General features: G+C 49.0%; 2 protein-coding genes across 3 annotated transcripts in view; both read left to right on the top strand.

Moving 5' to 3' along the window:
• The window catches only part of TOP1 (DNA topoisomerase I), a 65431-nt gene extending 48003 nt beyond the window's left edge, over positions 1 to 17428 (top strand). Inside the window, exons 9-21 of the mRNA XM_085079444.1 lie at positions 1541 to 1656; positions 4939 to 5060; positions 5773 to 5895; positions 7334 to 7521; positions 8158 to 8302; positions 9338 to 9481; positions 10491 to 10676; positions 12213 to 12281; positions 12880 to 12994; positions 13715 to 13842; positions 14917 to 15011; positions 15744 to 15893; positions 16024 to 17428. Coding sequence (XP_084935570.1) covers positions 1541 to 1656; positions 4939 to 5060; positions 5773 to 5895; positions 7334 to 7521; positions 8158 to 8302; positions 9338 to 9481; positions 10491 to 10676; positions 12213 to 12281; positions 12880 to 12994; positions 13715 to 13842; positions 14917 to 15011; positions 15744 to 15893; positions 16024 to 16126 — 1684 coding nt within the window. The 3' untranslated portion in view covers positions 16127 to 17428. The remainder of the gene's footprint in view (positions 1 to 1540; positions 1657 to 4938; positions 5061 to 5772; positions 5896 to 7333; positions 7522 to 8157; positions 8303 to 9337; positions 9482 to 10490; positions 10677 to 12212; positions 12282 to 12879; positions 12995 to 13714; positions 13843 to 14916; positions 15012 to 15743; positions 15894 to 16023) is intronic.
• A 5128-nt stretch (positions 17429 to 22556) lies between these two features.
• PLCG1 (phospholipase C gamma 1) overlaps positions 22557 to 27203 on the top strand; it is a 41777-nt gene continuing 37130 nt past the window's right edge. Inside the window, exon 1 of one of the 2 annotated variants that reach the window (XM_085078952.1) lies at positions 22557 to 22842. In XM_085078952.1, the coding sequence (XP_084935078.1) occupies positions 22641 to 22842 (202 nt within the window). In that variant the 5' untranslated portion in view covers positions 22557 to 22640. The remainder of the gene's footprint in view (positions 22843 to 27203) is intronic. The other variant, XM_085078953.1, reaches the window with a different exon arrangement.

The following is a 27203-nucleotide window of genomic DNA, read 5'->3' as shown; positions in this document are numbered from 1 at the left end:
TTCTAGCTTCTAATTAATTAAAAAAAAAAGAAAACACAACAATCATTAGGAATGTAAATATTTGGAATCTGTGTCAATATTGGTTTCTTATATCAACATAGTTTACTCAAGCCTTCCTCCCAGCCAGGGACTGAAGTCTGAATGCAATTCTGTCCTGATAGCTGGGGTTGGGTGCTTTGTTGTTAAAGATGATGATGTGCTTCTCATCAGAAGAAATAAGGCCCAGTGGTGTGGTCAAAGATGGTGCCTTTCAGACTATAGCCAGCTTCTGTGTTGCTGTTGTTCCTAAATTGTTGATGTACCGATACGAGTGAAGCTTTTTGAGTGTCTTCTAGCAGAAACTCTTGTCTCTGCACAGTGTTTATCTTCCATGCAGTGACTTTTATCTCAGTAGAGATGAAGCAATCTATCAGTAAATCACAGCTCCTGAGGTGCAGGCACTACATGCACATCTCTCCTCAGCTGCTGTGGCACCTGGAATGGGAACACTGCTCCTTAGGGCTGACACCAGACAGAAGCTTAAACTCCTTTTTTTTTATTGTCATGGCTGTTCAACAAAGTTGTCTGGGCAATTCAGAGACTGAGTGCTGTGACAGGTTAATGGTCCTCCAGCTGATTGATTGCTGAGGTGAAATAGCCTTTCCCAGCAGGGAATCCTGTGCCAGCAGCGTGGAGCAGTAACCTCATGGTAATCATGAAAGGAGCTCAGGGGGAGGAGTGTGGAATCAGTGGCCTGGGCACTGGGAACTGGGGGGAGGATCCTGGCCTGGCAGGACCCTTTTCTCTGCAGATGAATTGCTGACCCTGTTTGCTTGGAATGTGGGATTGGTGGCGCCTGCCTTGCTGTGTTGTGATACCAAATGCATCTCTTGCAAAGCATTTTTATAGAGCATTGTTTATAGAGCGTCCTTAAGGCAAACGTGCAGTTTTCTGGGCTGCTCTGTTTTTCTTCAATTATGCTTTTCTTACCCAGAGAATTGGAATGAATTTAAAATGGCAGAGCAGGTTTTAGTCTTCCTTGTCCAAGCAGGTTTGTTCTCATTTAGATCATAAATGAACATCTGTTTCTTTATCTCTGCCCTTAATGGCATATTGTCCACATCTGAAAACAGCTGTGCAATATACCACAATTGTTTGACTTTGCTGAGCAGGCATCCTGGACCTGATGTTAGATCACAGCTGAAGCTAATTTGGCATGATCCTAGCTGGTTTACAGGGCCCAAGTCTTATTTTCTTAAGATCTAAGCAATTTCAGCTGTGTGATTTTGTGAAAAGAGGAGCAAATGAGAGGTGAGGAATAGGGTGGCATCAGATAAACTGCAGCCCAACATGTTCTGTTCATGGACATGACTGTGCTTTGGGGAAAAAAAAAAGAGGAGAAAAAAAGGAATTAAATGGTGATAGTACATTGAGTATTTGTTGTTGGTGTGTACCTGACAAAGCAGTGATTTCTGGCTGGTTTGGCATACTCATACCCACACAGTAATAAAATGAAGATCGGGAGCTTAAAACTGTATTGGTTCATATTTCTCTCTTGAAGGTGGGAAGAAGAGCGCTACCCTGAAGGCATTAAATGGAAGTTCCTAGAGCACAAAGGTCCTGTATTTGCTCCACCATATGAACCTCTGCCTGAAAATGTCAAGTTTTATTATGATGGTGAGTTAATCTGTGTTTCTACTTGCTAGGAAGAGAAATAAACATCTCAGGGTATTGCAGTGTTCTTCTGGGGACTGAAGAGCTGAGGAGGTGCTTGTGTTTTAGTGGTTCACTTAAATCAGCTCCTTAGCAGCACAGTGAGGTCTGTGGAAGGAAAGGAATTCACCTGAGCCTGCTGAATTCTGCTCACTGAAGTGACATGGGGATGAATGACCCTGTTCTCACTGCCTTATGGTGGTGAATCTCTCAGGTTACTTAGCAGAAGGAGGGTGTCTGATGCCTCAGAGTAGCAGTGCCTGACCAGTGCAGTATGTAACTGTAGCTGCCTTGTCACTGGTCACCTCTAGGCTTGCTCTTGTTTTCTGGAACCTTAAGAATTGCAACTTCCGTCGTCTATGGTGAAATTCATGATTGTTTAGTGGCATGAGTGAAATAAAACACAATTGAATTTGGGTACAGATGACTAGGATCTTGTAGGAGTGAATGGGATGACCCTGGCCTCAAGGACACAGCCCTCTGGTGCAATTCATGGTCCCACTCCCTTCCCATTGCGTGTGGTAGAACTAATTGGTGTGGGATTCGAATATCCTGGGCTGCCTGGTTGGTAGAGACTCACATGGAAGGGATTATATGATATGATGCCTGCTGGGTCCTGGACTTGATGACCCGTGTGTTTCCTTTTAGTCCTGTGATCATGTTAAATGAAGGATCAAATTAACACAGGATTGAATTAAGTGGGAGGTATTTGAATGGATGAAAATGTAATTTTTGGTGATGGGAACATCTGCACATGGAACTCTTCCAGGAGCAATGTGCTGTTTTCATGTGACATGACACAGTGTTTTTAAGTACTGAGGAATAGGTGGCATTACATTTTCAGCAGGAAAGTAGTGAAATAAATACGCTGTAGCCTATTAAAGGCCATCTCCAAGTAAGCAGCACAGTGATCAAGGATGTCTGCAGCCTTCTTTCTTAGGGTTTGATAACAACTTGATGTAAGTTGGAAATTGTTTCCCTCTATTGAAAAATGCATGATCTCTCCTGTTGTCTAGAGAAGGGGAGGGGCTGACTGCACTGTAGCCATCCCTTGGTGCAGACAGCAATAAGCTCCTCATCTCTCCAGCCATCTATTTCACAGAGCCTCTGCAGGGATTTTTGTAACCTCTGCCTCTGTCATCACAGAAATTCATCAATAAGCTCAACAGTCATGGGGTGGGCAGGGAGGGGGTCTGGCAAATAAAGACGTCCCATAAGGCTTCCTTGAGAAACTGGGCAAAAATCAGATGTCTGATTTACACAGCAGCTGCTGAGAGCTGCTGTCTATGCTCACAAGGCATTGTCTCATTTCAAGATTACCCAGGATGATTTGTAGAGCCCACTAATGAGGCTGTGGCTGGCCAGTGGCCAGCTCACACAGGAGGAATCTGTCCCTGGCCTAGGGATTCACTGCCTGCTTTCATCTCACATAACAACTGCTGGGGCTCTTGGAAGTGCCTACAGTACTGACTCGGGGAAGGAGCTTGAAATGCCAAAGCTATCCCTTTTGAGTGCCTGTGGGTTAACCAGTCACTGCTCATAGTCCAGAGGTGGCTCAAACTTGCACATTTTTCTGTAGATGGGACAAGGTAAGAGTGTAGGTAGTGGCAGCTGCATTTCAGTCATGGCCTTGGGGTCTCTTCTGCTGGTTATGTCCCCTGGTTGCTCTCTCGTTTTCGGTTTTTTTAAATCAGGTAACTAATAGTCATGCCTCTGGAATAAATCCCCTTTTTCTTCAAATGTCCAGCTCTGTCACTGAGAGCTTTCTCAAACCTTTGTGGAAAAAAAAGAAGTTGTGTCCAATGAAATATATTCTAAGGTGATGAGATAAAGGTGACTGAGCCTTCAGCTAGCTGGGAAAAATATCAGACAGTTTAGCCCCACAACATGTTACTAACTCCATAGCCTCTTTCAAGCTAAAATTGTAGGCTGGAAAAACAGTTTCCCTTGCTGTCTGTCCCTGCCCCCATTTCCTGTTATAAGCAAACAAATGCTGTATTTTAGGTTACAGCTTAAAAATTGGCAGAGTTACTGTTGGTTTAATTTAATTGTGGAATATTCTCAGATCATTGGGAGGACCTTTTGCTAAGTCTTGTTTTACGAGGGTTTATGGATCTTAAGGCTTTATAGCTGACTCCCATGCTTTAATTTTAGAGATGATGCAACTTTTGAAAATATGTAGTAAATCCAAAGAGTGGCTTGGTTTTTTTTTTTTCCAGGAGCATAGATTGAACAGTTTCTTGTGCTCACTTTTGTGCGGTAAAATGGTTGTTAAAAATCCCCAGGTATTGACTGTCTGCCAGCCATTGGAACTTTAAATATTTCTCGCAACTAGCTGGGGATGTGAGCTGCATGCAGAATCCTTCAGAGGGATCACTGGCACCCCATGTTTCATCAGGAATGCAATCAGGGCCAAAAAGATGCTCGATAGGAATGTTAGATGTCGAATTCACAGCCTCCATGCTGCAGCAGCCTCTTTTCCCTTGTGTTTCAGTCTTCCCTTGCAGCAATTTCACTTTGTACTGCAGTCATGCAGAGAAGCTGGAATGTGACCCCTCCATTCACTGACAGCTCAGTCTTTCTTAGAAATGACTGGCTTTAGAGCCTGCTTTGGAGATGCAGGAGTGCATTCCCACAGCAGAGGGAACAATTAGCAGAATCCTGACACGTTTCCCCGCAATGGAGAAGAGTTCAATATTTGGCACTCTTTCCAGCCTATTTGTAGTGTATCCAGAGGAAGGGCTCTTCCTGCCTAGAAATAGCTAAAGGCTGGAAGGGGTGTTCCAAGGTGGAGTCTGTCTGTGCATTGAAAAAGAAAACAGGGACTGTATTTCTCATGTGTCTGAGTGCTGGAATATGAAATTTAATAAATTCCCTGCCTCTGACATCAAACAGCAGCGTCTCCCCAGGAGCACACCCAGCACGGGGGTGGCTCAGCGGAGGGTTTCCTGCAGCAGGCCTTTTCCTCTTCCTGCCCTGCAGCCCAGACCTGCCTCACATCAGATTGCTGTTGCTTTTTTTAATGTTTAGATTCCAGAGGAAACTTTTTTCAAAATGTTTATGGTGGAAGTCAAGCAATTGTGCTCCTCTGTTTCCTTTGTCCATTCAAGTTGCTGTATTATGTAACATTTTTAAGACAAACTTCTCTGTAGTAAAAATATAATACTTTAGGGTTGTTACTATGGTCTCTTTATGGCTTTGATTCCTGTTTACCATTTTCTTTAAGAAGAAAGCCTTTCTTTGTAGGTAAAGTCATGAAGCTGAGTACCAAAGCAGAAGAAGTTGCCACATTCTTTGCGAAAATGCTTGATCATGAGTACACTACGAAGGAGATCTTCAGGAAAAACTTCTTCAAGGACTGGAGAAAGGTATGCACATAGTCCTGGGCTGCAGTGACTGGGCATGGTCAGTGTCTCCTCAGCACTGACCAGTGAAAAGGGGCTGTTCTATGTACACAGAAGTTGGCTTGAAGCAATTAAGAGCTATCTCAGATTGTGGCTGTGAAATCTTCCATTTATCCTGTAGTTTCACCTGGAAGGACCCTGCAAGAAATGCCTTTTTAAACCAACAAAGGCAGGATTCTCTGTTCTAGTATGATGGGGGTGTGGCTGTCCTGCCTATTAAATGCCTTGTGTAAGAGCCAGATTTATTAGAAGGAAACTCTTTCTAAAGACCGAAAACTGAGGTGTTCACCTCAGTCATCAGCCATAACAGCAAACCTTTAGATCAGTTTGATGCAGTTTTCCTGGATGTGTTCCTGGGTTTTTCTCCCAGTCCCTCAGCAGTCCCAGTCACAGCTGGGTGTGTGCAGGAGTGCTTTGGAAAGTGGTGCAGCACTGCCCAGTGCCTGGGGAGATCAGCCCCCTGCAAGGCCAGTGCTCCATAGGTTCTGCTGCTTGTCCTTTCCTCTTTCACCTCAGCTGGAGTGAGCCTGTGCGAGAATTTGGGGATTCTTGGGGTGTTGTTGTGAGAACCTTTCTGTTGCTCCTGTTTAAACTGCCTGGAGTAGGGTAAGCTCTGCTATGCGTGAAAACGTTAGTGTGTGTGGAAACTTAAAAATCACTGTTTTCTTTCTGCAAGGAAATGACCTCTGAAGAGAAGAGCACTATCACCAACCTCAGCAAGTGTGACTTCACCCACATGAGCCAGTATTTCAAAGCTCAGTCGGAAGCTAGGAAACAGATGTCCAAGGAGGAGAAACAGGTACCAGAGGGAATTCTAGGAGACTTGTGATCCTTGGCTGGCTTGTAAACATCTTAGTGTAATCATTCCCCTGCCTGCCTTGCTGTTAAAACGTCAGTGTTTTCACCAGCTTTCAGATTATTGCCTTCATTTGAACTGGAGGATTCTTCAGGTAGGGCAAAGCACTGTGTTTACAGCTGAATCTTCATCCTGACTTGAAATGATATTGATAGGGCTGATCCTGCTTAGGGAAATAAGTAAGTAACTGCTTAAGCTAAGTAACTGCTTAAGTTAACAAAGAGAATCAGAGGTGCTGCCTCTGGGCTCATTGGTCTCTGGGCAATAATAAGCAGTGGATACTCAGTTAAGGATGGGAGAGATGAGGATGGTGGAAAGGATGGAGCATTGCCCTTAGTGAATAACATGAGAGAAGAAATCTTAAACATTAAGTAAGGCTGTTCTTTGAATAAAAATGAACTTTATTATCCAGTAGCATGGCTACAGTGTCTCTTAGGTTGAGAATTAAGTTAACTGCAGTGGAAGTTGGAAGCTGGAAAATTTCCCCAAGTTCTCTGTTGTTCTTCTGCAACGCTCTAGTAGTTGTCCTTTGAATGATGGGCCTGGCAGCTTGGAATTACAGCCTTTGGGATCAGAGAGATCCCATCAAAATTGAGGGCCCTTGTCTTACTGCTGTTTCCATTTGATAAATGTGCATGAGTCCTTCAGTTCTTGTCTGTAGTAGTGCTTAAAATGGAGCAGAAGTGGCTTTTTCTGTTTCTTAGCTGGTGCAGCAGTGCTTGTCTGTGGGTCAGATGTTTTATTTTGAGCTGCAGTGTTTTTATTTTTCCTTCTATATAATTAGAGTTCAGGCACAGAAGTATGCAGTGAAATCTCAGCACATTCTTTCTTAGAAGACTGTGTTCTGCTTATGAGACCATTTGCTGACACAGGCTTGACATGCAGCAGCCTGGAGACATTCCTTTGCCTGCTTTCTGATGCTGAGTTCAAACACAGAAGTCTTTTATACACAGAATTTTTATACATAAACATCAAGATACGAAGTCCAGTGGATGTCAAATGCTCAGTAAAGAATATAAAGCAGCAGTACTGTGCTGGGGGTACCCTTGAAGCAGAGATATATGAGTAGAGGTACACGCCTCTGTTGTGGCAAAATTGTAGCTGCCTTCACCAGCTACAGCTAATCTGTTTCCCTCAAATACAAGTTTTCAGAGGGTTTTCACATATTCTTTCTGTTTTTCCAGTTTGTTTGTGCTGCTTGCATTTCATGAATGCTTTTATGGCCAGTCTGATACATTTGCCATGATGGGGATCTGGTTTTGGTTTGGGTCTTCAGCATTAGTGTGGTGCAAATATAAAAATTTGTGAAGTCTTGCCACATAAAGGTGTGTGTGGTACTGCGTGTGCCATACCAATAATCTTTGCTTTTGGCTTTTCCCAGAAAATCAAAGAGGAGAATGAGAGGCTATTGAAGGAGTATGGTTACTGTGTGATGGACAACCACAAGGAGAGAATTGCCAACTTCAAGATTGAGCCCCCAGGTCTCTTCCGAGGTCGTGGGAACCATCCCAAAATGGGAATGTTGAAGAGACGCATCATGCCCGAAGACATCATCATTAACTGCAGCAAGTGAGCACTGGACACTTCACCTTGGCTTTGCTTTTAAGAGCTCATTTTTTAAAACCCTATATAAATTGATATTCAAGCATGTAGAATTAGGGATGCAGCTTATCTTGTTCTTGTATGCATAAGAAACTGAGTCATACAAGCAAAGACTGAGCAAGGCAATCATGGATTTCTTGTAGAACTTTGTCAACATATTTTCTTCCTCACGCCTACAGCCTACATCTGCTTAAACTGCCCTTCCTGCTAGTATTTCCAGAAAATAATTTTTTTCTACATAGGTTGCCCTACTTTGTCTTCCTTGATGTTGAAGGTTAAGGTTTGATGGGCTTCTCCTTGCTCTCTAGTCCTGATAAGTGTCCACACTATTGCAGTGTGCACAAATCAAAGTTGGTGCCAGCAATGTGTCCCACCTACAGCATAATTCTTCAGCAGGTACATGCTGGTAGCAGTTACATTCCTGATCACTGACTGTTCATTTTGATTCACTTGATTTCCTGCTTGTGGAGATAAAGCATTTCTGTTGCCTCAGTTCCTTTCCCTGTGCTTTCGTTCTGTAATGCTGTTTATTACCTTCTCTTTTTTGATGCTGGTGAGAGTATCTAAATAGTTTTTATCTTCTGTTTTCTAATTTCTCTGTAGGGATTCCAAAATCCCTGCTCCTCCACCAGGACATAAATGGAAGGAGGTCAGGCATGATAACAAGGTGACCTGGCTGGTGTCGTGGACTGAGAACATCCAAGGCTCTATCAAATACATCATGTTGAACCCTAGCTCAAGAATTAAGGTAAAGATCTAGTTCATAAAACAAGACCAAAGCAATCTTCCTGGTCGTGTTTCCAAGAAGCAAATGTGGCTCTTGGTTAGAAAAGAGACAGGAGGTAAAGCTGCCTTGATATTTCATCCTACAGTGATTGAAAAACTTAGGGAAGCTTCTGACCCCCTTGAAAATAGAGGATACAGTTACTGCCCAGGAGAGCAGCTGAAATCTGGAAAATGTCTCCTGGAAAGCATCATTATGTCATTTCTAGCAGGAATCCTTTAACCTGTGTAAACCTAAAAATAATCAATTTATCCAAGAACAGACTTGCTCTGATACGTATTTCATGTACATTTGGCCTTAAATTCCCCTGCCTGGTCATATAGTGAAGTTCTAACCATGGGTTGTTAATTAGTTGTTTGTAAAATTAAAAACCCAGCCAGGCTCCTGGCTGAGAAAGCTGGTAAGGAGCTCATGACTGAAGAAAAACAAGCTCCTGCTGTGGGAGCAAATATCCAGTCAACGGATCAAGTCCATAAAAACAAGAATTTAAGCTCTTCTCATGAAGTCTTTTTCTGAGAGATTTTTTTCCTGGATTGGAAACAAGCAGTTTGTCCTACAAATACAGGAGGGAAAAAAACCAGTCTCAATGCCTTGTGAATTTCTGCCCTCTTTTTGCTATGTCTTGAATATATAATAATGATGATGAACTGTTGATGTTGCTCTTGCCTTTTATGGGTGTTTAATTACACAGCTGAAAGAACATAAGTGTCATCTGAATAAAGCAGAGGAAACCATTTGTATTTTGAGAAGCAGGGAAGATGTGTCTTTTGTGTCTCTCTCTAGTTGCTTCCATGGAAGCATTTAATATCATGGAAATCTGAATGACCTGCAGCTGTGTGGCAGCACAGTGTGAGGCTGAGCTGTGCAGCAGCAACATCTCAGTGCTTTTGTACAGCAAGACCATTTGCCACACGCAGGCTTGCAAAGCCTTGAGATGCAGATTGGAGCTGGTCCTCTGCCTGCTCTCTAGTGCTGACTCTAATCCAACTTCCCCTGCAGGGTGAGAAGGACTGGCAGAAGTACGAGACAGCTCGGAGGTTGAAGAAGTGTGTAGATAAAATCCGGAATCAATACCGAGAAGACTGGAAATCCAAAGAGATGAAAGTACGGCAGAGGGCTGTGGCACTCTACTTCATTGATAAGGTGAGGATCCTTCCTTGGCTCCTCTTGCCTTCCCTGTCCTGCTGGGAATACTTGGGAATGTCGTGTGTTTGTCTTGAAGGCAGAATTGAGCTCAGTTACTGAGGTATCCTGAGACTTCCTGGTGGGCAGGCTCCTTTTCCTTCTCATTACCTGGAATCCAGAGCAATAAACTATTGTACTAAATGCAGCTATTTCAGGCAGCATTGTTTAGTTCAGGCAAAACTCACAGCCTGGTTCCAGAATCGCCCAGTTGGATTACTGGGAAGTTTGTGTGGGCCTTTTGTCTCCAGCTGTTTCAGTTTTCTTGCTGGGAATTTCTGCTGGTTTGTCACCTCTTCAGTTTGAGGTCACAGTTGTGAGGTTTTGTAATTATGCTGATTTTTGCACTGCAGCGTAAAGAAAACTGCAGTTGTGTCGATGCATTTAAAGCAACATAAAACCAGTTCCCAGAGGGCTGTTCCCTAGTAGCATATGGTGAACTTGAGTGGCTAAATTAACAGGTTTTGTTCAAAATGGTTTGATGCAAACCAGGGGACTTTGATGTGAATAATTGTGGTTTCATATGACCACCGAAGGTTTCAAAAGTTAGAAATAGGTTTAGCCAGCACTGTTAAAATGTGTTTTTATGCAGCCAAATGTAGCCTTTAGATTATTTATACAAGCCAATATTCATATAACCTATATGCTATTTGAAATGTATTTAGTGTGCAGTGAATAAGTAGGATCATAGAAGATGAACAACTGAACTGATTTGTTTCAAGTTGAGTTCACACAGAAGTCAATTTGATTTTTAAAAGCTGCCACACTTCTTGAAATTTCTATTAGTCAGAACTGCCTTACAATTTGAGTTACTTAATGAGCAAAAGTTGGTAAAGCATATCTTAGGGTAAAAAAAGGAAATATTCTCCTCTTGACACCGATTCTAGGCCAGTGTGTGAAAGTTTGCAGCATCTCTGTATTCTGGGGATGGTTTGAATTCCTTACCTCTCTTGTCTTGATACAAATGTAGCTTGCCCTGAGAGCTGGTAATGAAAAGGAAGAAGGAGAGACAGCTGACACCGTGGGCTGCTGCTCTCTGAGAGTAGAGCACATCAAGCTGCATCCTGAGCTGGATGGGCAGGAATACGTGGTTGAGTTTGACTTCCTCGGGAAAGACTCCATCCGATACTACAACAAAGTCCCTGTGGAGAAGAGGGTAAGGCATCTCCACAAGCACAAAACAGGCTGAATTGCACAGAGATGTGGTCAGCACAGTTGGGGCGGCAATAATAGGTTGCTTTATCACTGCTCAGATACCAAGCCAGAAAGTAAGTCGATGTTACATCCTCTTTATTGGCCATGCCATGGAAGGTGGTGTGACACAGCCCAGCAGATGAGATGTTCAGACATCTTGCTGCTCTCTCCTGTGGTCTGTGTGAAGAGTTGACATACGTAACTGTGACAACTGTGTTAGACAGATTTCCTGGGTCTCATTCTGGTCACCAGAATTGGTTTTGTCACCTGTAGATGCTGGAGTTTCAGGCCCATGTGACAAGTAACAGCATAAAAGGTTCTGAAATACTGCTGGCACTGGCAGAGCAGCAGTTTGATTTGGGCTTTGATAATACACACATCTGTCACAGTGGTTTGGTTCATGTTGGAGCTGAGCCCTCACAGAGGTAGCTCTTGGTCTTGGCTGCTCCAGAGCCTATGGATTAGGTGCACTGATACCTCAGGCCTGTGAACCTGGGTGTCTACCAGCCAAGACTTCTTATGCCATGTCAGCTCTCTTATTTCTTTGTCATCCACCAATCTCAAATTTGCTGTGATTTTGGTCTCGTTCCAGAATCAATCCCTATCCAGCAGTGTGAACCTGGAGGGCACTATCTAAAATGTTTTTGTGAAACAGCTTTGCATCTGGCCCACAGCTCTGTGGTCTGTGTTAAGACACCCTGTGTACGCTGTGCTAATTGTAATGACAGTCAGCAGTAAACATTGGCCTCTTGAGGAGCAAAACAACTGAAAAAAAAATCATACTACTGCTGCTCTAGAAATTAATGTATGCTAGAATTCTTACCTCCCTGTGTAAAGAAGAAAACATGGTTTTCTGTTTAAATTTATTGGTATCTCGTGGTGTCTTTTCAGTGCTTGAAATGGGGAGTTGATTATTGTGGACCTAGAAATCTTTGTATATTGGGTGTCTATAGAAGAATGTGTGTTGTTGAGACGCTGGGGAATTGGAGCATGCAGAGCTGGGATTTGTGGTCTCTTAAAATCAAAGATGCTTTGATTATTCTCCCTACCCTAGTGAGACGTGTTCAGGATGAAATTGTATGAAACAATGCTGCAGTGAGAAGAGTCAGTTTCTTGTAGCTTCAATCCATGGAAAATGGCTCAGGACTCTCTTGGGCTCAAGTAATAATGGGAGAGTAAGGGGAGGGCAGTAGTTTTGAGGTTTCTTTCTCTGTTAGGCAGCTAAGCCAGGGCAGAGTCAGGTCTCCTGCAATTTTGATCCAAAGGATGAGGATAAAGGGCACTGAAGGCTCAGGACTCCTGTTGCTGGGGAGGAACCTGCAACACAAACACTGCATTGAGAGATGGGTCTTTGCCTGCTGGGAAGTAACATCCAACATCATCACTGTTCCCCAAAAACAGTTTAATGGCTCCCTGGCAGTACTGCTTTCATGCAACTTTGTACTGCCCAGTGCTGTCTGGTCTGTGTTCCTGAAGCTCCTGGCTTTCTTTCCTGCAGGTGTTCAAGAATCTTCAGTTGTTCATGGAGAACAAGCAGCCTGAGGATGACCTCTTTGACCGCCTCAATGTAAGCAAATGGTTCATGGTGAGGGTGGTGGGGCACCATGAACAGGCTCTCTCTGCACCAGACAGTAACAGCTGCTCTGTTCTAGAAATGGTTTCAGTGGAAATTACCTTCCAGAGCAGCCTTAAAGCAGTGAGAGTCTCAGTCTGGTGTCTGAATTGTCCACTGTGCCCACAGGTTCCCAAAGCAATGGGCCCTGGTCCTGGTGACCCTGCCTGGCTCTGACCTGGAGAGGTTTTTTCAGAGATGATGAATGTGTGAGGTGACAGATTTTCAGATTCCATCCCTGTCTGCACACTTGGCTCTGTGGGAGCACTGTGGTGGTCCAGACACATTTATTGTTACTGGAAACCAAAGCCTCCACACCAAAGAAATCCTTTTTGGCCACTTGTGGTATTTGTCACCCATCTAATACTTGTTAGTTCTTTGTTCACTTTTGCTGTGGTTTCAGTGATGCTGTGGCTATTCTGTTGTGGTCAAATCTGAGTACACCAGGCCTCAGCCTTGAGCTGCACGTCTGTGTCAGTGATGGGTCCAGAGGTTTCACAAATACTGTGGTCATTTCTTAGTGCTCACTGTCATCTCCTTTCTGCTTCTTTAGACCAGTATCTTAAATAAACACCTTCAAGACCTTATGGAGGGACTGACAGCCAAGGTATTCCGTACTTACAATGCCTCCATCACGCTACAGCAGCAGCTCAAGGAGCTCACTAATCGTAAGTCTTGTCCCTGAAGCTGTGAGGGGAGCAGATCTTACTCTGCAATACAGACCGGGCTTCCTTGGCTGAGCCACAAGTTGTAGATCTGTTCACCACTTCCTTGTTACAGTTCTCCCAGTACAAATGTCAGGCTGCTGAGGTCTGACCAAAAATCTGCTGTCAGGCAGTTTCTTGGGGTAGTTGGGCAGCCCAGCACTGGGGCAGGCCAGAGCTGATTTGTGAGCATACCAAAGTGTGCCTGCCAGGTTATGCCTATTTTACCAAATCTATTTCCTTACTGTTAATTGTGAGGTGCAGTAGATGACAGGCAAGGCAGATGCATCTGTAACAGCCCCGTGTTTCTTGGCTGCTCATGCACAAGCTCTGTGGGCAGTGCTGGCTTGCACTTGGCAGCTTTACCAAGTAGGCATGTTGAATCTGTGAGGCCCAGCAGTGTCCTGGGCAGTGTAGTCCTGCTGTCCCCTGCTCTGAGCATGCCTGTGCTTCCCCTCTGTTAAGATAGTGTCAGTGGTAACAAAAAGCATCCCAGAAGGAGTTAGGGGCTGGGAGGGCTGTGTCCAGCCTCTTGGGAGTGTAGTTAGAAGTACAGTGTTGAGACTGGCCACGGGAGGGCAAGGTTAATTCTGCAGTGACTGTGAGCATGCACCCAGTGGGACACTGCTTGGGGCAGCACACCCTGGAGAACACACTTGTTCACCACTCTCCTGTCCTTCACAGCGGATGACAACATCCCAGCAAAGATCCTCTCCTACAACCGTGCCAACAGAGCGGTGGCCATTCTGTGTAACCACCAGAGAGCTCCGCCCAAAACCTTCGAGAAGTCCATGATGAACCTGCAGAGCAAGGTACCTCCCCCTGCCCAGCTCTAGGGCAGCAGGGCTCCAAGTGCTGCCTCTCAGAAGCCAGGATCCTTTCCCTTGGGGTGAAAGCAGAGTGTGCTTTTCCCTGTCAGCAGTTGGTAGTTTGCATCAGAGATGGGCCTGCTTGGAGAGGAGCAGGGAGCTGGAAGGGGCTTCTCTGAGTTGTCTTTTACTTGTGAAGAACAAGACCAGACCCTTTTCCTGCCCTTCGTCCTATAGCTGTGTTCTGCTGCCACTGAAACTCAAGAGCAGCAGTCTGTAGCTCTAATCTGTGTCCCCTAAAGAACCTAGAGTAGGCATCCACCCCTGTTGTGTGAATCCCAGGCCACTGTCAGTGTGTACATAGCACATTATGTCCCTCTGACTCAACCTCTTCCTTTGCAGATTGTTTCTGGTGAAGGCCATGAGGTCCAAAGGGGTTAGGTCTGTTCCTGGTCTGGCTTTAGAGTAACCTTCACCATAAGGAGTTCTGGTTTGGCACTGCAGTGTCCCCTGCTTCCATAACACCTAACATGGCTGCCTTCACCCTAGATCCTAGAGCTTGGAGATGTTTAATGGGGATGGTTGAGCAGGGGCTGCAAAATGCTAAATCTCCCTGAATCCTAAGCTTACTGGAAAAGAACTGCCTGAAGCATTAACACCTTTCAGTGTGTAGGATTTGGGGCTGATTCCTGCTGAGGGATCAGTGGTCATCCTTCCATGTAGCCATCAGAGAGCTGGTAGTGATGGGATGCAGTGGAGAAGGACAAGCTGCCAGGAGGGGTTGGCCAGGCCAGACAAAGCCAGTTCCTTGGCCTGTGTGGTTGTAGCTGTGTGTGACAGCTCCCAGCATCAGTTTGTCTTTGGAAATTAGTGAGGCCCTGTTTTCTGAGGGGGATATCAACCCAAACTTGGCTGTGCAGTGGCCAGTGGCTTGACTGTTCTGCTGAAGTGGATCTGACTGCTGGTAGATTCTGAACGTGGTCACAAACTGGCTACCTGGGTATGCTGCCCAGGGGTGACTGCCACAGCTGTCAGCAGGTTGTTCACAGTGCTGCCATCTGGTTTTGCCTCTCCTAGATTGATGCCAAGAAGGAGCAATTAGCTGATGCCAGGAGGGAACTGAAAAGCGCCAAAGCTGATGCCAAGATCCGGAGGGATGAGAAGTCTAAAAAGTAAGGCTGGTGTTACTGGGCTCTGCAATGCTCCCAGAAGGGGTCCTTCACCCTGTATCCCACTTTCTGGCCTGTGATTTGGGAAGGCTTTCTTTCACACTTTTCATTCTGTGCATGAAGAGATGGCCACCCACTGGGTGATCTGACCCTGCAGTTCCTGACATGGTCACTCATGCCCAGCCCTCACAGCTGAGCACCTGCCAGTGCTCACCTACCCCAGTGCTGCCCAGGACCAGCAGAGGGATGGATCCAGTGTGCAGCATTGCTGTCTTCCTGGGGAGCCAGGGCTCACACAATTAATTATTGCACAGGCAGTTCCCTGAGTTCCACTCTCCCCATCAGAAGCCCACGGCACAGGCGATGTGCTGGGGCTCCATGTGGGCTCTGCAGAGCAGCCACAGGGGAGCTGAGTTACAGGAGCTCTGAGAGCAGGATCACAGCATGACTTACTGAGGGATAGATGGGCTGGTGTGGGAGTGGGTGTAGCATCAGAACAGTTCAGGCTGTTGCTTCCAACCATTTAAAACAAAACTGCTGCTTAAGATTCCTGCTCTGCCTCCTGGAAAATGTCAGTTCTTAATTGCATGTGCTGAGTGTGTTGTGTCACCATCTGTGCTGACACAGCTGCCCTGTGTGACTGGTGGCATTGCTTACCTTGAGCAGAGTCCCTTTGGGTTCCCACCGTGCTGGCAGGGCATGAGGAATTCAATGCTTTGTTCTTTGCCACCCCAGGACAGTGGAGAGCAAGAAGAAAGCGGTGCAGAGGATCGAGGAGCAGCTGATGAAGCTGGAGGTTCAGGCTACAGATAGGGAGGAGAACAAGCAGATTGCTTTGGGCACCTCCAAACTCAACTATCTGGATCCCAGGATCTCTGTTGCTTGGTAAGCACCTGCCTGGGGTGTGCTGGGGTGATCCACCCCTTCACTTCTGTCTTGTCCCCACACATAGACAAGGGAAGGGTCTCTGGCCTTCCTTTTATCCCTAACTCTAACAGCATCTCCTCTCCTGCAGGTGTAAGAAGTGGGGAATTCCTATAGAGAAGATTTATAACAAAACCCAACGAGAGAAATTTGCCTGGGCTATCGACATGGCAGAGGAGGACTATGAGTTTTAACCTGTTTTTATTGAGCTGAATTTTATGGGAAAAGGGAGTAGCCTGGTTTTTAGGGAGATTGATAAACTGTGAGCCTTACTTGTCCTTGGATGCTGGGGAAGGGGGAGGAAAGGGGCAAGTGAGCATCAGATAAAACAGCCAACATCTTGCAGAAAGCATAACCTGGAAATATCCTAAAGGAGCTGAGCCAGTTGTCCTATGGACAACTTATTTAAAAATGTTTCAGAGATCCAAATTCTAGCTGTCTGGTTTGTGTGGTTTTTCTCTTGAGGCAGGGCAAGTGGATGGGGGATTTGTCAACCTTCCGCCAGGCAAATTCACCATCACACTGAGAGCGTGGGAATCTTTAGCTACTGTATACAAAATCCAATTATATTGGTGCGTTTTTACAGTTAGGGTTTTGCAATAACTTCTATATTTTAATAGAAAATGGACTCCTTAACCCCTGCCCTTCCCCTCCCCCTCCCGCCCCATTTCAGAATTTAACAAATAAACAAAATTTAAGGAACCCAACGCACCTGTTACAGCTATCACTATAGTCATGGAAATACCCAAATCTTTTTCAATTTGTCACTTGAACAGTCGTGGCATTGGAACATGAATTACAAATATCCACCACATTTGTTCAGAGCAAATCATGATGGGAAATCGGCCTCCTGACTTGAGTGTTCCTATTTTAAATGTGAATTTTTATTTCTTTTTAATTATTTTAAAATATTTAAACAGTTTTCTTTCTTTTTGATCTTAAAGATCATCGTGTAGGTTTGGGGAGCGGGTGGGGGGGAGGGGGCCGTGTGATGGGAAGATGTGTGTGGAATTTGAGGACAAATGAATTGGAAACAAATGACATTCCCATCACCCTTTGTTCTGAACACGCTCTGTACACTTCCAAGAATTATCTACTTTTTAGGTTTGTCAGACTGTTTTACCTTTTTTCCCCCCCCTTTTTTTCTAAGCCCCATTCCCCTCTTTTACTTGAAAGATTTTATTGTGTAAAAAGAAGTTTCACAGGTCAATAAATTTCGAGGGAAATGAGCATTGGTCCAAAAAGGAAAATAATCAAGATTTTAGGGCTTTTATTTTTTTCTTTTGTAATTGTGTAAAAAAATTTTAAAAATTAAAAAGCAGAATTTTAATGTGAAACCTTTTTTTGCTATAATCATTAGTCTTAGAGGCATTGTTAGCGTAGTGTGTGTGCAAGACCATTTCCTGCAGCCTTTCCTCAACAAGTATCTTCTATTTTTATCATGAATTCCCTTTTAATCAACTGTAGGTTATTTAAAATAAATTCCTACAACTTAACTGAGTGTTGGTGTCTGTGTGTTCTTTCACCTCCAGCCCTGGACGTGAGGCTGCTGTCGTCTCTGGGCTGGGGGACATGGTGGGGTACAATTCCTGTTCCCAGCAGGAATTCCCTGAAGGATGTGGTCTGTCAGTGCCTTGCCATGGTTGTGCTTCTCCCCTCTCTGGCCAAGTGGTCACTGTGGGTTTCCATGCAGGCACAGCTCACCGTCAGTTGGCTTTGTCCTGGAAAAAGCCCTGCCAGGGACAGCAGGGAGCAGCAGCAGGGAGATGCAGTGACAGCAGAGCTACTCTTCCTGGCCTGCTTTCTCTGCTGCCTTTTATTCACCCCCAGCCCTCTGCACAGAGGAGGATGGAGGGAGAGCAACTCCCTCCCTCCCCTTGATGCTTAAAATGCTGGTAAAAATAAGACACTGCAGTATAGGGAAAAAGGTATTACTTTGGTTTAATGTGATCCCAGGTGCACCATTGTCAAAGGTGGTACCATGACAAAGAAAAGGCCCTGGGTACAATGCATATACAATTTTATGGACCTCACCAATTAGCATACCTATCTAAAATCCCCCAATAAGAAACCTAACAAATGAAGTAATTACCCCCTTATTCTAATTATCTCCCCCCCCCAAAAGGCTACACCTTAGTTTACAAAAAGATGTTCCATAGATGAGGCTCTGTTCAAGGTTGGTGCCTCATGTTCTGGAGATTGTGGGGATGTTTCGTCTTCCCCAAAGAATTCTGAGCTAGGCTAGAGTACAAGGGTTATAAACATGTGGGGCTAAGATACAGGGAGTGAAAAGTACAGGAATGGGAAAGAGTAAAAAGTAAATAAAAAGGGTATAAAAGTATAAAGAAAAAGGACAAAAAACCCATCAGGCATCACCCTCACGGCTGGGAAGGGCAGGAGACTGGGCAGGGGCAGGGTGAGGAGGCTGATGGATGCATTCATCTCCCTGGCGCTGGGAGCAGCACTGGCCTGCTGTCCTTGGGGACTGTGGAGCAGACAGTGCTCCTCTGCAGCCACCTCCCCGTGACCCCAGTGCTGGGTTGGGCTCCCAGGCCCCCAAGGGTGGCTGTGGGGTCAGGCTCAGCCAGCTGAGGAGCCTCTGGGCAGCCAGCCCTGAGCAGGGCTTCCTGCTGCCTGCTGCGATCTTCCAGGCACTTTGTTGTGGCTGCACAGACCTGGAGCTTGGCAGGAGCTGCCGTTTGCTCTCTGGGGCCTTTCCAAGGTGCAGCGGTGAAAATGCCAGCGGAGGGGGAGAGGGGCTCATTGTGCTCCTGACCTGCCCGTGCCTGGAACAATGCAGCCTGTAAAAACATCATTTCTATTTATACAGCCCTCCTTCCCGCCTGCAGACCTGGCCCAATTATCCCATATCTTACAAATTCCCATATCTTACACCACTGAACAGGGAGTTGTTGAATGCAGTGGGAAGGCATGTACTCCCACAGAGCTATCGCTGCCGGCAGATCCACCTTCTTGCTGGGCATGGTGGGATGCTCTGGCCAGGCTGGGAGAGCTGTGCTCTGCCTGCAAGTGCAAGGCCAGGCTGGTGTCCGAGGCTGGAGTGTGCTTTGCCTCTCTCTGTCAGCAAGAAGGAGAAGGATGTTGGTGCAAAACCTGAAATGCACCCAACTCCCTCCCACTGCTGGGGGGCACAAGCTCTGTCCAGGGCAGGGAGCTGAGGAGGGTTTAATCTGTGGTTTTGCCTGTGGCACAGGAGGGTGAGGACCACACACCCCACACTTTCCATGGAGAATTCCCAGATCCCACTGACTCACTGTGCAAACACAGAAATGGCCACAAACATGCCACATCCCGACTTGTATCCCACCGCTGCAGTGCCACCCCCCAGTCTGGCTTTCCTGTCCCACAACAGGGCCTGTGTTTGGCAGCCAGGGAAACTGAGGCAGCAGTGCCATGACCAGTGGAGGGAGCAAAATGTGGGCTTGAATCTGGATCTTGTGCTTCACGACCCCATGGACAGGGTCTGGCAGCCAAGGGGAGGTGCAAACCCTGCAGGATGCAGCCCCATCCCCCTTGAAGTCTTAGAGGATTCCAGGGCTGAAAATTGAAACCAGGTGAATTCAAGATATTAAAAAAGTGTGTTCTCCCCGCACAGCACGGGGGAGCAGGGACAAGGAGCCCGGGGCTGCAGTGGGTTCCCCACCAGGTGCTGGCTGTAACCCAGAGGGATGTTGCCGTGCCTGGAAGGGGCAGGAGGAGTGGGGGATGGCATCCTGCGGGCACGGCTTCGCCCAGCTCCGCGGAGAGCGTGCGGCACGGAGCCGGCACCGCGCCAGCATCCGCGGCAGCTCCACAGCCCCGGGCGGCTCTGCTTTCCATCGCCGGCACAACACTGCTCTGTGTCTGCCAACACCAGCCCGGGCAGGAGGCAGCTCCGCACCGCATTCCCGCGGGGCTTTCCAGATCCCGCTCCCTGCAGCGCCAGGGAAGCTCTTCCCCCGTGGTGATTTTCTCAGCCCAGGGGCTGGTGTTGCCTTTACCCAGCCCGGGCAGCGCAGGGCAGGCAGGAATGATTAAATAACCGGGAGAGGGGCATCTCTCCCAGGGATTGCTCCACTCGTTCAGATGTGCATCTGGCACCTCGTCTCTACGTGGTCCCAAGGCAGGAGAAGGATGCATCCATTCGCAGCCACTGGGGTCAGAGGGGATGCTGGGCTGCAGGGACCCCCCCACTCTTGCCTGTAGGATGGCCTCAGAGTGCTGTTTCCCTGGATTTTGCTCCCCAGGCCTTGAGCATGCCTGGGGCTGTCCTTAAGCCAGAGGTCACCTGGCTATTGGCCTGTTCCTGGTGGGAGGATGCAGCTGCTCCATGAATCCTGCAGGATATGGGGGTTGGCATCCCGTGATTCGGAACTGTGAAGGGGAAAGGTGCAGGGGCCACTCAGAGGGGAAAATCCCCTTTTTCCCAGAGGTGTTTGCAAGGGGAGGTTGCAGAACCCCCAGCCTTCCACAGCCACATGATGAACACAATCCAGGGAATTTCTTCAAAAGCAAAACAGGAATGTAATTGAAGTTTTTGCTGGCCTTAGGGGTGGGGATGATAATTCACAGCCTGGCTGGTACAGGAGCTGGGGACCACCAAACAGGGCTGTCAGGTAACAGGCATACAAAGACTGTCAAATTTCCTGTGCTCTCAAATTAAACAGTGAAATTCCTTGGCATGCAGCTTCTCGGACATGGAGACCTAATGCAAGGCTAAAAAGTGATCAGTCAAACTTGGAAAATCAAAAATATTGATCTCCAACACCTCATATTAAAGCACATCCTCCACATGCTGGCTCCAGCCTCCCGAGCTCTGGAGCTGAGGACACACCTTGCTGGGTGCTCTCCATCAGCACGAGCAATCTCTGGGAGTGAGGGAGTTACCTTTTCTGCTTCTTCGATGGCCACACTCCCTTCTCAGGTTTTGCCCTCAAAAACAAGGGTGTGCCCATAATGCTCAGCTATTTTAAGACCACTGGGAGCCGGCTGCTTCCTGCCGGTCCCAAGCGAGGCTGTTACACAAGCCAGGAGCAACTTCTCCAGCGGCCCTGGCAGCTCACCCCAGAGAGAATGAGGCCCAGAGTGCTGTGCCAACACCAAGCACAGGCTCCAGGGGCTATGGCTCAGCTGAGCACATCCCCAAAGTCCTGTCAGCCCTTACACTGCTCATTTTTCTCAGGGCAGTTTTAGGTTCTTAACCCGTATGTCTGTCCTTGCCTGTTTGATGCCCAGACACCAGATAGAATCCTAAAAAGCCTCATAGGCTTTTTTGTGTGCATGTGTGTGTGCTGGGGAATGTCCCTTTGGAGGCAGGTGAAGCGGTAGGACAGAGGGAGCTGCTCATGTGGGATGCACTCAGGGATGGGCCCCTCACTTAGAAAATGATGCCCCTCCCTGTCCCAGCCATGAGCTGGGGGGGTGAGATAAGGAGTGCTCAGCACAGGCTGCCTTGCCATGGGCCTGTGGACATGTGTGTGTATTCACAGAATCACTAAGTTTGGAAAAAGAAAAAAATCATAGGATCATTAAGGTTGGAAAAGTCCTCTAAGATCATCAAGTCCAACCATTAACCCGTATTTATATGTATATGTGCATGTGTGCATTTACAGATGGGGTAAATCCCCTCCAGCCTGCCCCTTCCCTGCTCTCCTGCAGCAGGGACATGCTCGACTTGGAAAACCTGCCAGGTTGGGGATGCACTGGCCACTGGACCCAGGACACTGCCCAGCCTGGGTCAGCCTGGGCAGCCAGTGCTCCCTGGGGTGCTCTGATGGAGAGGAGGGCACAGGGAAGGAGGTCAGTGGCACACAGAAAGGGAAATTGCAAGCTTTAACCACATGAATGGACCAAACGGTACTGAAACGCTTCCCAGTGCAACCACTTATCCCCTCGCTAACCCTGCTTTTGTGTGGTCTCCAGCCGGGCTGGAGAGGAGCTGGAGAGTGCCCAGTGACCCCCAGCTCCCTAACATCCCCAGGGGCAGGATGCCACAGGCCACCCTGCAAGCCCCATCCCGCTTTCCATGCCAGCACAGATCCAGCTGGAATCAGTGTGGAGGAAACTACAGCAAACGCAGACCTGGCTTCACCGAGAAACCACACCTCGGTGCCAGCGGCAGCCAGACCGAGGGGTCTGTCCCCAGGAAAAGCCACCGTGGGACACAGTGCTGGGACCCCACATGTGCCATGCCAGGGTCCCACGCAAACCCTGCTGTGGGTGCCGGGGCCCCGAGTGTCCTGTGCAGTGGGGTGTGCGGCACACGGGGTGTGCGGGGTGCGGGGTGGCACCCCAGGCGTGCCGTGGTGAGCAGGGTGCCGCTGTCCCCAGGCGTGCTGGGTGGTCTGCAGCACTGGCATCCCGCACCACGAGAGGGGTCCGCCTCCCCCGCTACCCCCGGCCGGCAGGGCGGGGATGCTGCTCCCCCCGAGCCCCCGGGCGGGGATGCTGCTCCCCCCGAGCCCCAGGGCGGGCAGGGAGCGGGCTGCGTGTTCCCCCCGCGGACCCCCCGCGCTGCGCGTCCGCCCGCCCCCCGCGCCGGCACCGCTCCTCCCCTTCCCCTGCCTCCTCCCTCCTCCTTCCTCGCTCCTCCTCCTCCTCCCTCTCCCTCTCCTCCTCCTCCTCCTCCTCCTCTGCTCCCCTCCCGCGGCGGCGGCGCGGGGCGCGGCGGGGCTCGGGCGCTCCCGCTCCCCTTTGTTCGCCGCGCCGATGGCGGCCGGGCCGGGCGGCGGCCCCGGGGCGCCCAGCGAGGCGGAGGCGGTGCAGCTCTGCCGCAGCCTGGAGGTGGGCACCGTCATGACCCTCTTCTACTCCAAAAAGTCGCAGCGACCCGAGCGGAAAACTTTCCAGGTGAAGCTGGAGACGCGGCAGGTCACCTGGAGCCGCGGCTCCGAGAAGGTGGAGGGCGCCGGTGAGTGCGCGGGGGGAGAGCCGGCGGGGAGGGCCGGGAGAGGGGCTGCGCTCCCTCGGGCGGCGGTGCGGGGCCGGAGCCCCCCGGGAGCCGCCGTGCGGGGAGCGCCGCGGGCTGCGTGGCGAGGAGGAAGGAGGAGATGAAAAACAATGAAGGTCCAGGCTCTCCGTGCCCGGCGTCTCCTCGGGGGGCGGAGGGGGTCCGTGTCCCAGCGCGGGCCCCGAGCGCTCCGTGCGCGGGGGATGCGCGGGCCGGTACCGCCGCTGCCCCCGCCCAGCGCCGCCTCCCAACTTTCCGCATCCCCGCTCGGCACCAAACTTCCCCTGGGATAAACGAGGTGTTTTCCCGGGTGGTGCCTTGGCGAGCAGCACCTAAGGGCCGTGGGGAGCGTCAGAAGGAGGCAGGATTAGTGCGAGCCCGTTTGCCATTGCACGTCGGAGCAACAGATGTGACGAAACGGAAAAGGCAAAAAGTAGGAAAAGCAACACAAAATGTTGTACTGGAGTTCGGTCGTCCTCCTCGTTGCCCTGTGCACGTCAGCCCGAGGGGGGTGGCACAGGGTCAGCCGAGTTCGGTGCCGTTACGGCAGCACCACGCTGGCTCTGGGCTCCGTGCTGGATGGGGGCAAGGAGGACAGAGGAGAGGATGCGTGAGAAACCTGAGTGTCAGACCACAAAGATGGGTGGGAAGGGGGTGAGATCTGGCATGCCCTGTGCTCTTAATCTCAGTGTTGGTTTCCCAGGTTCTCTGAAATCATCTTTCCCGCCCCCGTGTGCACCAGCACTGGGACAGGGTCTCTGCTCTGTGCTGGACATGAGGAGAAGGGGATGTGCATGAAGGCCAAGTGATGGGAGTGCTGGTGCTGGCCGTGGCACTGACCTTCCCCGTGTTGAGGGTTGTTGAGGCCCAGCGAGGCCAGGGAGGGATTGTCATCTCTCCTGGCAAATGCTGCTGGTCCAGGGTGGAAAGGTGGGATGCTGTTGCTACCAGGGGGACTCAGATGAGGAAAGGGCATGGAGATGGTGGCCACATCTCTGTGGCAGGTTCACAAAATGCCAGTTTGGGGCTTTTGGCTTGCCCTAAGACCCTTCGAGTCCTCTACCTTCTGCCCTGTGGTGTCTCCAGGCAGATCTGGAGGGAGCCTTGGGGTCCTTTAGCATCATGAGGATGTGAAGCTCCCCCATCTCTTTCCTAGGATGGCCTCTGGGAGCAATGAGGCAGTGGGAGAGGGAGGAGAGAGCAGCATTCTATTGACCCTGAGCTTCAGTTGCTCTTAAAGTAAGGCACAGCAAACGTTGGCTTTGCTGGGGGGAATCTGGTCTCAGACAGAGCCTACAATCCACATGTGCCCATGGTGGGACAGATGTCCCCAGTAGTGTCTGCACAGGTGATTGTTCACGGGGACAGACCAGGAACAGGCGTGTCCCTGTAACCTGGGACCTTAACTTGGGGCAAATCTAGAGAACTTCACCTTCTGTACCAGAACTGTGGGGGTACCAATGATGGTAATGCTGCAAGGAATTCTCATGCTGTGCAGACATCCAAGAGCAGAACAGTGAAAGCAGAGTGTCCCAGGGACTGAGATGATTGTATTTCTTTTAATGTCACAGTGGAAAATTACTTGGGTCTTCTCTACTGTGCCTCAAGTGAGCTATCAGACTGGTGGCTCTGGGCTCTGAGCTCCTCACGTGTGCCTCCTGACACTCATGGTGTTCCCACACTACGTGTGACCCTCCTGAGGGGCAAAATGGGCCATGCTGGACACAGAGGACACCAGACTAAAGAGGTCCTGTGTCTTCAGCCCCATCTCTCTGATGCTGATGCTTTCCCCATGGCCTCCTCTCTCACCTGAGCATCTCACCCTGTCCTCAGTCCCCTGCTCTGGTGTCGCTCAGCACCCTGAGCTTGCAGGGCTGAGGAGCAGAGCTTTGCTTTAGCACTTCCTGGACAGAGCTGTAGCAGCTCCAGGTGGAAATATCAGCCTGTGTACACAAATAGTGACTGTGTTTCTAGGCAGGCAAGGCAAAGCCACGGGATCGATGGCCAGCCATACTAGGTTTTTGGCCAGCTTCCCTTTTTTTATCTGGATGTGCTTTACTGGGTAGAAAAGGGATGCCTGGGAAAAGCCAGATGTATGACAGCTCCCTTCATATGGCAAATACACCAATGTGTTCCCCTCCCAGCTCAATCCCCTTGAAGACAGCATCCACATGGCCATGATGGAACCAGAGGGGGAAGTAATCTGGAGCTGAGCTCATCACTTTCAGTGCAGAGTAGTTTCAGCCATGAGCAATGACTGATCCAGTTCTCCCCATGAAGACAAGCCATGCCAGTGTGGGGAGAAGTAGGTTGGGACTGGTAGGAAGACTGGATTTTGCTTTCTGTGGTGGTTCTGGTTTGGCCCCAGCTTTCACTGTGAGGACATAAGCAGATGTCAGGAGGTAAGATGTTCATTCCCATGGAGCAGCATCTCCACCAAACAGTGTCTGAGGCCCTGCAGGTCAAAGACTGCTGTGATCATGGGTCAGTAATGGATAGTTTTGTGTTTCCTGAGACCAGGAGACCACCAGGAAGCTTTAGACCACCCTGGATACAAGTTAATTGTCTAAGTAGGAATGATCCTGGTTTTTTTTCCATTTCAGAACAGGTGAATATCCACAGTATATCACATATGAAGGTCTCGGACTTGGGGTATATCTGTGTGGATGGTCATGTCTTGGAGAGGTTTGTCTCATGGACACCAAGTACAGAGAATCTGTGCTCCTTTCTCTGCACTTGATGGCTTGTGCAGAAAGGAGATGTGTATTTGTCCCAGCAAGGGGTGGGCAGAGATGGGGACCTGGCAGCATGTCTGACAGTGCTGGGAAGAGCACAGCCCCCGTGGCTGCAGTTTGGGAAGCTCCTGTTGCATGGTGGGCAGTGTGTGAAGGGACAGAGGGTTGGCTGGCTCATCTCCAGGGGACCTCAGGGCTAAAGCTGCAGTGTGTCAGGAGGAGAAGGTTCTGGGCACAGCCACTGCCATCGTTGCTTGGTGTGGTGCTGCTCATTTCAGAGCTCTGCCATCACTGTGGGAGGTGTCACGGAGCAGCTGCTGCCCCAGGGTCTGCAAGGGCTGCTCTGTCAGTACTTCTGATCTCTGCTGAGCTCTGCGGGGTTGCAACAGGCAACCAGCTCTTTGCCCTAAAACAATGTTCTGGTGGTGATTGGCTTTCTGTGCATGCTGACCTGGTGCTTCGAGGGGAGCAGAGCCTGAGCAGCCTGCAGGTCACCCTGACAGTGGGAGAAAGTCCAGGGAAGCCTTATCCTCTGTGCCTTTGGTGCCTCAAGAGCACAGTGCTGTCAGTCTGAGTTCCCTCCCTGACCCTGCCATGCTGCTGTGCCCAGAGGTGATGTGCCACCCTTTATTTCAAGTTACTTACTGAAGCAAGCAGGGTCTGACTGGCCTCTGCAAGGAACTTTTGGCACTTAAGGACACAGGCCTCTATGTGCATCAGCACCTCCTAACTGCAGGGAGGCTGGTCCAGGGGGATGCTGGCTGTGGAGGAGCCTGTGTAGGTTTGGCACCTGGGGACATGGTTTAGTGGTGGCAGTGCTGGGTTAAGGGTTGGACTGGATGGTCTTAGAGGACTTTTTCAACACTAATAATTCTGTGATTCTGTGAAGGGTTGGGTGGCATCACCACTTGTGCTGTAGATGGACAGGCTACCAGCCAGCCTCGTTGGCCACCATGAAGCTGCCCAGCCTTGCCTGCCCGTGAGCCAGGAGGTGCTGGGGGACCGAGGGGGGGGAGCCTTGCTGGTGTGACAGCCCTGTCCTCGTCCCCTGCTTTGTGACCCTTGTGTAGCGCTTTGTGAGCGCTGCATAAAGAGTGACCTTGTGTATTGGCTGTCACTGTGTGTGTCCCCCACGTCTCCCCTCCGTGAGCAGAGCAGGGACTCCAGCCAGCTGGGCTGCCACATGAAGAGCCTCTTCTCTTGGACAGGACCCTGCTCCTCGCTGAGCTCTTCAGCTCACTCCAGAGTGCTGAGAATCTCCATGAGCTGAGGGCTGGGGAGGAGGGGGAGATCCCCTGTGGGTGAAACTTCTCCCTTTCGAAAGTGGTCGCCTCTTTCTCCTGTGCTCTTTTCAAAACTGCGCAAAATGCAATCCTGGTTTGTGCAAAAAAAATAAAAAAAGGCATTTTTTTCAATTAATACTTGTTTTTATCCTTAGGGTTCCAGCCAGGTTTAATTACCAATGCATTGCTTTCTTGCTAATCAACTCTGCAGAGGGCCTGGCTGCTACAATAGGAAGAGTGCTAATAATTTTCTATTCTTTTTGTTAATCACCCGGAGCAAAGTGGAGCTAATCCCTTAAGTCAA

Source organism: Lichenostomus cassidix, chromosome 20 (assembly GCF_008360975.1).
Source record: "Lichenostomus cassidix isolate B80296 chromosome 20, HeHo_3.0, whole genome shotgun sequence".
In the NCBI taxonomy this organism is placed as follows: Eukaryota; Metazoa; Chordata; class Aves; order Passeriformes; family Meliphagidae; genus Lichenostomus; species Lichenostomus cassidix.
The sequence above is the reverse complement of the archived record's forward strand: the minus strand, read 5'-3'. Positions and strand labels throughout refer to the sequence as shown.